Source organism: Crocodylus siamensis, chromosome 10, assembly GCF_052110815.1.
Source record: "Crocodylus siamensis isolate JL-2025a chromosome 10, ASM5211081v1, whole genome shotgun sequence".
Classification (NCBI taxonomy): Eukaryota; Metazoa; Chordata; order Crocodylia; family Crocodylidae; genus Crocodylus; species Crocodylus siamensis.
Genome location: NC_143404.1, coordinates 1,969,395 through 1,981,938, shown reverse-complemented (window position 1 = coordinate 1,981,938; position 12,544 = coordinate 1,969,395). Strand labels below are relative to the sequence as shown.

The following is a 12,544-nucleotide window of genomic DNA, read 5'->3' as shown; positions in this document are numbered from 1 at the left end:
TTGCCAAAGATACAATAACTAATCATACAATCATAAAAGATAAGGGTGGAAGGGACCTCAGAAGGTCACATCTAGTCCAACCCGCTGCTCAAAGCAGGACCAGCCCCAACTACATCATCCCAGACAAGGCTTTGTCTGCTCAGGTCTTACAACCCTCCAAGGATGGAGACTCCACCACCTCTCAGGGTAACCTGTTCTAGTGTTTCACCACCCTCCTAGTGAGACAGTTTTTCCTAATATTCAACCTCAACTTCCCTTGCTGCAACTTGAGCCCATTGCTCCTTGTTCTGTCATCTACCACTGAGAACAGCCCAGCTTCAACCTCTTTGCAACCCCCCTGCAGGGAGCTGAAGGCTGCTATTCAATCCCCCCTCGGTCTCCTTTTTAGACTAAATAAGCTTCCTCAGTCTCTCCTCACAAGTCATGCCCCTCAGTCCCCAAACTATTTTCACTGCCCTCCACTGGAATCTCTCCAATGTGTCCACATCCTTTCTGTAGTGGGGGGCCCACAGCTGGACACAGGACTCCAGATGTGTCCTCCCCAATGCTGAATAGAGGGGAAGAATCACTGCCCTTGATCTGCTGGAAACGCTCCTACCCATGAAGCCCAGGCTGCCGCCAGACATCCACTCCAATCATATTGCAATGATAGCTCTCCCACGGGCCACTGGACACCTACTTTCATTGGCTTATTTCCCTGGCTCCAAAAAATAGGTGCTGCGACAGCAGTCTGCCACTGCCACTTTTTCATCACTGGCTATAACTTTGACCCCTCTTTTCCCCACAATCCAGGTCTTGTCACTCGCCTGAGGTATCCAGTTTGTTCCTGGAGAGAAAAGGCCCCTATCACTGCAGGTTTGAGCTATGGTACATGCTTATTCATTCTCTGACTCCTGAGTTACCATGTTCATCCCACAGTAAGGAGCTTCGCTCTGTGGGCCTGTATCTCCAGACAAAAACAAGTCAATACTGAGTTTTAAAGTGAATACTACATGAAGCCTTTTGGGTTCCCAAGGGACCCATGGTGCTGATGTTGCTGAGAGTCTATGGCTGCATGTAGACTTTCTACTGCTGTTTACTGTTTCCTATATAGCAGATGATAGTGATGTTAATGGCCATGGCTATTGTAACCCCTAAAGGTTCCAGCCAAGGTCAGAGGTCTACCGTACCAGGGTCTGAGTAAGACACAGTCACTGCCCTGCAGATTTTACACTCTAATTACACTCTAATTAATGCAGAGAGACATACGCTTGTATAAGCAACAACTTACTTCAGTTTAGTCGACTTGTCCAAGATCACACAAAAGGTTGGAGATAGAGACGTAACTCAGTGCTGGATCTAAATCCAAGCTCTGATCTCAGCCGCAAGGCCTGCCTAGGTACAGTTCTTTACTTCTCTTTCTCGTCTGCCTATCCACAGGAAAATGGGTCATAAATCCTTATGAGCTCACATTCATCCAGGAGATCGGCAGTGGCCAGTTTGGGGTGGTCCATCTTGGCTACTGGATTGAGAAGACTAAAGTAGCCATCAAAACCATTCGTGAAGGAGCAATGTCCGAAGAGGACTTCATCGAGGAGGCACAGGTCACAATGTATGTAGGCTGGTATATTCTGGCGTGTTCCCACTCTGGTTTAGAAAAAAAATAAAAGTGCCCAGGGTTCACCTTGATGGGCAGGAAATCTTTATGGCAGTTGTTAAATAAACCGTGCTTCACATGTTGGCTTGCTGGTTAGAAAAATATGAAGTTGTTAGCTCAAGCAGTTCCTGGAGATGGGAATTCAAATGCTAATATGAATTCCAGTACCTCAAATGCTCTTCCAGCTCCTTGCTTTTCTATAATATTTCAAAGGGGGAAAAAGCTTTTAGCAAGGCCTTTCACTGGGTTTGGCTCCTTCCTGGATAGTGGCATAGACAAACCCTGCAAGACCTTTGTGCTGCCCTTTTTAACATACCAAATCTTGGAGATACTGTGATCCAGGGCCTGGTACAGCAGCATGACTCAAAAATAGCTCCATTGAAGCCGTCGCTGCTGCATCAGTTGCAGCAAACTAGCATGAGGTTGGCCCCAGCCCATAAACTTCCTCTGTTGTGCTTTCCTGCTTGGCTCTCATTCCCAGCAAGAGATGCCAAAGGCCAGCAGAGGAGGGAGGCAGTGGTGCCAACAAAGGCTGCAATTGTGTATTGTCCAGGCCATGTTTGCGTGACACTTTCTCCAAGGACAGCAAAGGATAATGTTGGTCTCCGCTCCTCTGCCCCCACCTCTCCTGCAGGAAACTGTCTCATCCCAAGCTGGTGCAGCTGTTCGGGGTGTGCATGGAGCAGGCCCCCATGTGCCTGGTGTTCGAGTTCATGGAGCACGGCAGTCTGTCCGATTACCTCCGGACCCAGCGAGGCAGCTTCTCCAAGGAGACTCTCCTGGGCATGTGCCAAGACGTGTGTGAAGGGATGGCTTATCTGGAGGAGAACCGTGTCATTCACAGGGACCTGGTATGTCTACAAAGCCTCTTGTTCTCTGGGCCAGCCAGGGCTTACTCAGTCCTTGGGCTTTCCCTTTTCCCACACATCTAATGAAAGAGCAGCTGCTGCCGGACAACACCCTCCCATCACGGCTGGCGGCGATGACTGTGAGGCCATTCATGCCTCAGATCCGTGAAGATGCCAGAGATGCCCTCCAGCCTATGCTGGCTGTGCACACTCACACTTCTGCGATCATCCCTTACACTGCGCCATGGTGCCCACAGCCAAATGCAGCTTCCTGCTGCCTAAAATCACTTAGTTTCCACAGAGTTGCGTGCTGCTGTTGCCTGTTCCAGCAGGGACTTTTTGATGAAGATTTTCATCACAGAAAATTCAGCTTGGAAGGGACCTCAGGAGTCACATCTAGTCCAACCCCTGCTCCAAGCAGGACCAGCCCCAACCACATCCTCCCAGCCAAGGCTTTGTCTACCTGGACCTTAAAAAAAAACGGTGGCAGAATGACCCTGATTGCTGCTGATTTCAGAGGACTGGATTATTCTTGGTCTGTGGGTGCACTCTGCATCCTTCATGGATGGGAAAAGGCAAGGAATGAGCAGCTTACAGGTCACGCTTCCCCCATGGACGTGCTCCACAAGAAGACAAACACGGGGAAATCAAAGCAATGGGGAAGGGGAGGGTTTCCATATTCTGGCCCCCTCTCACCGTGCTGGCACTCCACGTGGCTCAGCTGGGCACCCCTCACCGAATATCATCTGCCTCGGGCCGGGGTGTCCAACCTTTTTGAATGTGGGGCCGGATCACGCACTTTTTATCGCCCAGCGGGCCAGCAAGCCATATTCCAAGGCCTCACGGGAAGTGGCATCGCATCAGGAAGTGATGTCATGTGACCTTTGACACCCAGGAAGTTGCAGGAAGGGACCATGATGTCACTGGTTTCGGCTCCCACCAGCCCAGCCGCAGGGCCGCAGGCTGGACGGGGCCCGGGGAGCCCTCGTTCCTCAGTGCTTCACCCAGAGGCAGGGAGAGGCCCTCGCCTCGTGTCCCCGTTCCTGCGGCCCGTAATGTCGGTCCGGCGCGCTCAGTTTATCTCCCGATTAGAGGAGATGCCGGCTCCAAATTCGAACCAACGGCCTGTCTCCTCCTCCTCACCAAGGACACTTCCCTCTTCCCTTCCCCAGCCCCCGCCTAAGTACCCGGTCCCCAGGGGCCGAGAGGGGAGCAGGGAGGGAGCCGAGCAGGCAGGCGGGGGTGTCCCTTTAGTCACTGCCCCCTCCACCTCTTCCATTCCCCGTGGGCCGTGTGTCCTCTCCTGCTGCTCCCACCTCCCCCTTCCCCGCAGGCAGGGAGAGGATCTCGCCTTTCACTTAATCCTAGCCCTTCCTCTGCCTGTTCCCGGCCCTGGCTGCTGTTCTTTCCCCAGCACCACTGCCTCCTTCCCTCCGATTCGGGGCATCTCCCCAACAGCCCCCTGCCCCTCGATGCTGCCTTGTTTCCAGCCCCACGCCTGCTTGCCCCTCTGCCCCATCTCCGCTGCTGAGAGGGGGCAGTACCAACGGGGGAAATGCAGTTTGGGAGGAGGGGGCTGAAGTGACAGCCGTAAGCTCCCGCGCGGAGCTGGGGGTGCCGCGGGGCGCGCGGTTGCCGGAGCCGGACTGGGCGGGAGGCAGGAGGAGCCTGGCCCAGAGGGGATAAATGGCACCTCGGGCCAGATAAAATGGCTTGGCGGGCCACACAGCAGCCCACAGGCCATATGTGGGACAAGACTGGCCTACAAGAAGAGCGGGCAATGTGTGAGCAGGCCCAGGCCATCACTGTTAATTGTCTTCCTTCTTCTCTCCCTCCCTCGCAGGCAGCTCGAAATTGCTTGGTAGGAGAATCCCAAGTGGTCAAAGTGTCGGATTTTGGGATGTCAAGGTGAGGCTGCTCGGGGGACATACATGTCGCGTGGCATAGGAGCCCCAAATGGCTTGCGGCACTGAGCATGTTTCCTTGTTTGCCTTCTCCAGGTATGTCCTCGATGACCAGTACACCAGCTCCACCGGCACCAAATTCCCCGTCAAGTGGTCTGCCCCAGAAGTCTTCTCCTACTCCAACTACAGCACCAAGTCTGATGTGTGGTCGTTTGGTAAGACCCTCCTATCAGGATGTGGGAAATGCAGGATGCTTCGGCTCAGATAAAACCCTCCCAGGCTCAGTCCCGTGGCATATTGCTCATGGGGTTTCATGGGTTTTTGCTTGAAGAAGAGCTCACAGAGAGGCAACTTAATCCTCACAGCCATGGGAAACTACCAGCAAACTCCCCTGGCGTGGTGAGATGCTGTGGACACAGCACCTCTGATTGCTGTAGCAAGGCCTCATGCAGCTTTGCGGCCACGTCTTTATCTCGGGAGGCACAGACAGCAGTGGGAGCAGCATCCAAGAACAGGGCAGCAGTGCCTGACCAAGGTACCTGAGGGGAGGAAGGCAAGAAGCTGAGGCAGCCCTGATATTGCCATTCAGAGCTCACTGCCCCATTGCTGACTCCACTGATTTGGGGTTCCTCGAAAATGTCATTTCTCCTTTCACGTTCATCTGTCACCGGGTTTTCCGTAATGCTGCATGACCCATATTTGCTCCTTCTTCTCCCATCTGCACCCTCACACACTGGAAAGCAGCTGTAGTTCCCCACACCAGTGAAACAACAGCAATGGCCCCAGACATAACAGAGCTCATCCCCTGGCCTGTTGCTCTTGCCTATGAAAGTGTTTGGTGGACACCCAGCCAGCCGGGTTGTTGCAGCACAGCTGAATGAATCAATGCAATGTGCTGTGCGTGGCGGCCCTCAGTGGGCTGGCTTACAGCACCAAGTGCTGGGCCTGATACTATTTTGTCATATCAGTTTAAAATGTCCTGATAGGTACTTTGAAGCCTGTTAGCTTAGGCACCTTGATTAGGGATGTATTGCAACTCCAAAGGCAGTCGGTACCTGTATTTCTTAGACTCCTCTGAAAAGCCAAGGCTGAGATTCTCCAGCCAGTGCTGTGAGCGTCCTGTTAGCACTCAGCAAGTACACAGAAAAGAAGAACAATTGATCATGGAATTGGCCACAGTGCCCTACAGCATCCTGGCCATAGTCTAGCGGCAACTTGCAAAGAAATGGGCTCTGAAGGAAGAGTGTAGCTATATTTAGTCTGCAGAAGAGAAGACTGAGTGGGATCTAATAGCATCCTTCGACTCCCTGCAGGAGGGTTGCAAAGAGGATGGAGCTAGACTGTTCTCAGTGGGGGAGATGACAGGACAAGGAGCAATGGGCTCAAGCTGCAGCAAGGGAAGTTGAGGTTGGATATTAGGAAAAACTTTCTCACTAGGAGGCTGGAGAAGCACTGGAACAGGTTACCCAGAGAGGTGGTAGAGTCTCCATTCTTGGAGGTGTTTAAGACCTGGGTAGACAAAGCCTTGGCTGGGATGATGTAGTTGGAGCTGGTCCTGCTTTGAGCAGGGGTTCAACCCTCATTTTCCATGAGTCTATGATTTCTACTTCACAGCTGAGAAATTAGTATGACATCATTTTCTACATAATATTATCTGTTTCATGGCTGTATTTGCTCTTCAAAATTGTACATCACCTTTCATTATCTGCACCGTCTTGTACAGCGCAGTCGAGTAGTGTTGACTTAGTCTTGTTTCAGGACAGAACGAGATGTTTTATGGGGCTTGTTTGCATTGCTCAGCTCTCCTCTGTGAAATCTGCAGACGACAGCGTTGTGCATCCGTCTGACTTATTATCCCTGCCTACAGTGGGGTTTGCATAGGAGGATTACTTCTGCACTGTCATGGCATCATGACTCAGGGAGTCTTTCTGCTCTGCTATGCTGTGGCCCATTTGTCTGCTCTGCTCGGATTGAAATCATCCTGCTGTGACCAGGCTGAGAAAAAACTGGTTGTGGGAACTGGCTTCCCAGCCCTAGGAATCTGCACATCAGGGGAGTTCAAAGACTTAGTTTATTCTGCAATAAAGCCAATGTTACAGGCCAGGACCAGCATCCCAGATGCTTTAGAATGGTTTAAATACCAATGACCTTCGGCCTATGTAAGAACTGGAAGCTGGGAACTAAACTTTGTTTAGCAGAATTTAATGTGTAATGACATGCATTTGTTTCAGGGCCTATCGCCATCCCTCGCTTGAATAATTTTCTTGGCAGGATAAAATGAAACTCACACTTGTATTGCCAAAATAACCATATCAGGTAACTAAACCTATCAAAACTACCAAGAATCAAACCACATTTTTCATTATGTTTGCTCTCCCATCTGGTAGCCAACTGCTGCAGATGCAGTAGTCAGATGTCAATGCTTTTCTCTCTTCTGGGCCGCTGCAGCCCTGGGCTTGCTTATTCTTGTGTCTTTCTCCAGGTATGACAAGACAGTGCATTGCCAGGGATCATTTCTGCTGTTCAGTCAGTCCCAAAGCCACACTGAATATATGGTGCACCTTTAATATAGCAATAACGTTTCTCCCTTCTTCCCAGTCTTTTGCAATATTTGCACAATCGATCTGTTTTAATCCCATCCACTCTTTGATGTTGGTGGTTCAACTTGTCCTAGATCTTCCTCTTCTTCGTCCATGCACAGCACCCTGCGGGATACTGTTGGCAAAGGTGCTGGGCCTTCTTGCTACATGTCCAAACCACTGAATCTTTCTTCTTATGATTTCAAGTAAGGGGTCAAATTTGCTGACTTTGTGTCTGATATCATCTTACGCAGATTCGTTTGTTCTGTGTGCATTGTAGGGCATGCGTAGAAGTCTTTTGAAGGACCGTGTTTCAAAGGTCTCAATTCACTTTTCCAGTACCTTCATGAGGTCCAGGTCTCATAGCCATAGAGAATTGTTGAAATGACAACAACACGTATTAGGTAGACTTTCATTGTCATTGTGATGTTTCTACTACTCCAGATTTTCTTCAGCTTTACTAGTTGTCCAATGGCTATTCTTGTTTTCACTTCTTTTTCTGATGTTGTGAAACTTTGAATACTTGGAGCAACCTGGCTGCTCCAAGTATTCGAAGTGTGTTACTTTTTCTAGCTTCTCATTACCAATGTTGACTGATGCATCTGCTGGTCCAGTGATCTTTAATACTCTGGACAGGAATCCAAGTAAATTAGTGTGGTGCTTATGAAGAGGCAAAATATGTACAGTGATCCCTTCAAAAGTCCATTGCTGTTTCTCATGACTTCACTACAGTTCAACACAAGCTGCTGGTAGACAGTTCCCATAGCAGAGACTAATAATAGGGTGGCTAACCAGCCCGGACCACATCAAGTCTTATGTCTTTAGAGGGAGTGAGGAGTGCAAAGAAAACACAGAGGATCTGGGGGTTGGGGAGAGGATGCTAGACACTTGCTATGAGGGAATTCATGGCTGCTGTTAATTGCTCCTCCTGCTTCCCCTTGGTTTTAGGAGTGCTCATGTGGGAGGTCTTCAGCGAAGGCAAAATCCCTTACGAGAACCGGAGCAATGGGGAGGTGGTGGAGGAAATCAATGCTGGGTTCCGGCTATACAAGCCCAAGCTGGCTTCCAAGGCCATTTATGAACTGATGAATTGCTGCTGGAAGATGGTGAGTGCTGCAGTGAGCATACCTTAGTTTGTACCAGCCAGCCAATATTCTCCCTTTTTCCTTCATCTTCCCCAGGAAGAGAGCTGTGCTGCTAACCTAAGTTCACTCTTACCGGGTAGCACCCAAGGAACCAGGCGGTCTGCAATTGTCACATGGGTCAGGGGGTTGAGTTATGACTTAAGTCTTTCCTGTAGCCTTTAATATGACTTGCAAACCCGTAAGGAGTCTCCCAATGGCCTCATCTTTCCTGGGATTTTTACTTGCTTTGACTATTTTGCATTAGGCACTTGCCCTTTCTCCCAGCAAAGCTGCATCCCAAAGGAGCTGAATCCCAGTGCAGAGAGAGGATGTCACAGCCAGTGGTTTCTGAGAAAGTTGGCCGTTTTGGGGTCAAACCTGTGTTCAGCAATAAAGAGATGCTAGCACTGGCTTCCTACAACAGCTTTGCTCCCACTTTTGCTTTCTTTTTTCCACTATGAGAGCTGATTTCGTTTTCATGAGCCCTCCCTTAACATTTTTGCTAGCTGGCCAGTCATGAGGATTTTGGTCTTATCCCTGCCGTGCTTTGCAAGACAGAGTTTAATACAGTTTCTTTTTTTCCCATTGCAGAAGAAAGAAGACCGGCCCCGCTTCTCCACCCTGCTCTACCAGCTGAATGAAATCTCTGAACTCGACCTGTGATCAGGGCACTGGCCCATTGAATGGGGCTGACCAAGAAACCTGAGAGTGCAGACTACAAAGTTTTCCCTTCATAAAGCATTAGCACAAGCCCTCCCACCAGAAGCACTGATGACAGACAGGGGAGGCAGGCATCTGTACTTCTAGCCAAGCCAGCCATCTTCAAGAGCTCGGGGTTGCGAAGACAAATGCAATTGCTTGGGTTGGGGAGCATATGCTTATGGATCTCACAAACAGGCCCAGCTAAATAGCAGAGATCCTATAGAGACAGCTTATCTGCTCAGTTTTTCACAAAGACAACAACTACGGGTGCATGTTCTCAGACATAAGGTATCTGGCTACAACCCTGGAAACTCTCTAATGAAAGGAAACCTTCCACTAGCCCTGTCAAGTCTTCCTGCACTGAGAAGCATTCAAGTTCTTCCATATTCACCATAAGTCACAGACAGTCTTGGAGCTTCATCTTCTCGAAAGGGAGAAATGGATGATCTGAAATGAGATCTAGATGAAGGGACAGGAGTCCTGGCTAGGTGTAACTATTAAGACTGTTTTGCCTTCTCTTAGCATAATTTCCTCTGAAGTGTAGCAAGAAACCCTTTTGTCTCCCCCCACCCCCTCTAATGTGAACTCCTCCATATGGCAAAAGCCCCTCTTTTAGTATTTGCCCTTTTTGGGGATGTTTTCTCTTTTCTGCCTTTTCTTCCTTCCTCTCTCTTTTTCTTTTATTATATTATTATTATTTTTATATAAAGTGTACTTGTAGTGAAAATAAAGCTTGTAGATGCTTTTACAAATGTGCTTTAAGTTTAAAAGTAAGTTGTACCATGTAACAATGTTAGCAAGAGCAGGAATCTCTGTATGGAGCAGGTCCCTGAATGAATCGTGGTTGATTGTGTAACACAGTAGCTAGTCTGGATAAGCATGTTAATGTGTGGCAATTAACACCTAAACAACAGAGACCAAGGAGAAGAAAGAATTGATACAGAGCCAGGAAATCCCAGAAACTTCATTGTTAAAGGTATCGAAGCCCCCTTTTGAACTAATCAACACTGGAAACAGACCCTTGGGGCTGAAATACCCCCTGATCAACCACTTCCAGAGCTCTATTCATTATACTGGTGAATCAATCAAAATTCATCAACGGACTCCTGAGACTGCGCATACCTGTGGACGTGACCCCTGCGGCTGACAGCTGCCATCCAGCAGCTACCAAGAGGGACGCCCCTCGAGGTCAACGACCCCGGGATTGGGTAAGCCCAAGAATTGGGGAGTCACCAAAGTCTGCCAGAGAGGGATAAAAGGCAGCGAAGAATGACCCCCAATGGTGCCCTGTTTGACCTGACCAGCTCCCTGCCTGTCCAGCCAGAAGGACCAGCCGGCGACCCCCTTCTGCAGCAACATCGCACTGAAAGAAGCCTCAGCTGGCCATCAACGGTCTTGACAGCAGTGCTTAGTGTTCAGAGCTAGCTACTGTGAGTGTGTGTGTGTGTGTGTGTGCGTGCGCGGGCACATGAGTGTGTGTGTGTGTGTGTGTGTGTGTGTGTGTGTGTGTTTGAGGGGATCAGCACCAAGATTTATGCTCTGACTTTTGCATCCGTCCAATAAACTAGAATTGTATGATGATCCTGTGAGTTGGTGCTTTGTAGCCAACATTATCCTATGGAGAACGCAGGCAAAATTCTGGGATTATTGACAGATTGTGGTGATTGGGGATTGGTAATTGTGGAGACAGTGTCTCCTGATACAGCCCACGATTGCAGAGGAGTGGGCATTGGGTTATAGCCACCCAAGGGGGTGGGCTTTGGTTATACGCCCAATCTGCAGGACAGGGCAGGGCAGGACTCGGGATTTAGAAACAGACAGAGCCCACGTCCGACCTGCGGGACACGGGAGGGCCACGTCCGGGAGGGAGGGGGAATTGGTGGGGGAGTTCCTGTGAAGACCTGGGAGCACGAGGGCTCAAGGAAACGGACTCTTGGGAATTGTTTAATTTTGTTGTCATTGTCTGGAAATAACCCGGGGGAGCAGGAAGGCTCGGACTTGGTTGTTTGTTCTGTTTTGTTGTTTGGGGCTAAGGCTTCAAGTATGTTGAGGAAAATGTCCCTGTTTAGGATAAAGGCCCCTAAAGTGGAAGACCAAGAGGCTAGGTGGTACGGAGGGAGGAGATTTCCCCCTGCATAAGGAGATTCTGCAGGGTGGAGCCAGCCCACAGAGGGTGGATGTGTGCCCCCCAGGCTTCTCCACAGGGGACATGGAGGACCAATTTGAAAAGTTCTGTCTCTTTGAGACACCCCCGGCTCAACGCCAACACGGTGCCTTGGTCTGGCTACTGTGGCATGCTGCAAAAACAGCAGTTGAGGAAAAAGCTCAGCGCGTCTCTGAAGTTGAGGAAAAGGAGGAGCAAATCCAAATTCTCAAAGATAAATGTGTCCAATTGGAAACCAGTAATCAGACTCTAAAGGGGTTGTTCCAGAATATGAAAAATGAGAATGAGCAATTGAGAAAGATAGACCCAGACAATGCCTGACAGCTGGAATTACTGGACCAAGAAAAAGCAAGCCGAGAAGCCTTGCAAAAATTGGTGAAGACAATGGCTAAAGACCAAGCGGAGAAGGGAACCAAGGCAAACCATGGCCCCTGTCTAAATACCATTAGCTGCTTGAAAAAGGAGCTCCAGGAGCGCAGCCTGCAAGTAGCAGCTGTCATCCAGGGAGACCAAGCCTGGATCCAGACATCCCCTTCAATTTGGGAGAGATTTGGGGTGGGGAGATGTGGGAAGACCCAGAGGACACAGCAGATCCCTCCTCTAAAGACCCTAAGTCTGAAAAAGAGAGCACCCCAGTACCTGAGGTGAGCTCAATCATGCAGACCTCAGTTACTCGGGACACACAGGGCAACCCTAGGGAGACCACACAAGTGACGGTTCCCCTTAGTGGACCTGATCGAACCGCCCTGGGTAAGACCCTGGGACCTGCTAACATTAGGAATTTGGGACAGTAGTTGCAGAAATCCCTGAACGTAGCAGAGTGTGAAACCCTGAGTACCCGTGAACGGCACTGCCTATGAAGGGCTTGTGCCACCCCGGAGGCTCAGGCAGCAATGAGCCCTGAGAGTGGCTTTGGGGTACACACTATTCCCTGGAGTGTAATGGATTTGGGAATTAATCTAGGGAGGAAAACATTTAAGGGACAATTTGGGGCAAGTCATCAGACCCCTGGGGAGCCTTTGAGGGACTATGTAATTTGGTGAGTCCTGCTGGGGCTGCTATCAGGGTCAGTGCTGCCCTTCAACAAGGCAGGCAACCGGACACATGATATAAGAGATATAGATTACCGCCCGGGGTTTTGGAAGGAGGTGCAGGAGGGCGTGCACCAGTCTATAACTGGGCTCATGGGGCCACCCTGAGAAGCCCAGAATTATGCTGTGGGGGAAGTCCTAGCCCGGGTTCAGGACACAGAGCAATTAGTTGGATGACAAGGGGGGGCGATTGCAGCCACCCAGTTCAAACAAAAGCCCAATGACACACCGAGGTACGTGGTTACTTACTAATGAGAGCGCATACCCCAAATCTGACAGGAGGGGTGGGAGTCCAAACCAATGCCCCCAGCCCGCACTGGGTTAACTCAAGAGTAACAAGGGGAAGAGAGGGGGGCAATGGGATTCAGGCAGCAGTGTGGAAACGTTTAATGCAGCACGGGGAACCCAAAGACAAGTGGAAAGGGAAGCCTCTGGCCAAGCTGCTTATCAGGATGGCAGAGCTGAGCGCAGCAGGAGCAGCGCCTGCCCAATCTAA

General features: G+C 50.0%; 1 protein-coding gene and 1 pseudogene across 3 annotated transcripts in view; both read left to right on the top strand.

Moving 5' to 3' along the window:
* The window catches only part of ITK (IL2 inducible T cell kinase), a 42,632-nt gene extending 32,286 nt beyond the window's left edge, over positions 1–10,346 (top strand). The window contains exons 11-17 of one of the 3 annotated variants that reach the window (XM_090064474.1): positions 793–855; positions 1,420–1,591; positions 2,271–2,487; positions 4,328–4,392; positions 4,485–4,603; positions 7,916–8,073; positions 8,683–10,346. In XM_090064474.1, the coding sequence (XP_089920600.1) occupies positions 793–855; positions 1,420–1,591; positions 2,271–2,487; positions 4,328–4,392; positions 4,485–4,603; positions 7,916–8,073; positions 8,683–8,754 (866 nt within the window). In that variant the 3' untranslated portion in view covers positions 8,755–10,346. Of the gene's footprint in view, positions 1–792; positions 868–1,419; positions 1,592–2,270; positions 2,488–4,327; positions 4,393–4,484; positions 4,604–7,915; positions 8,074–8,682 lie in introns of all 3 variants that reach the window. The other 2 variants (XM_090064473.1, XM_090064475.1) reach the window with 2 other exon arrangements.
* Positions 10,347–11,520: 1,174 nt separating this feature from the next.
* Positions 11,521–12,544, top strand: LOC149856089 (uncharacterized; annotated as a pseudogene).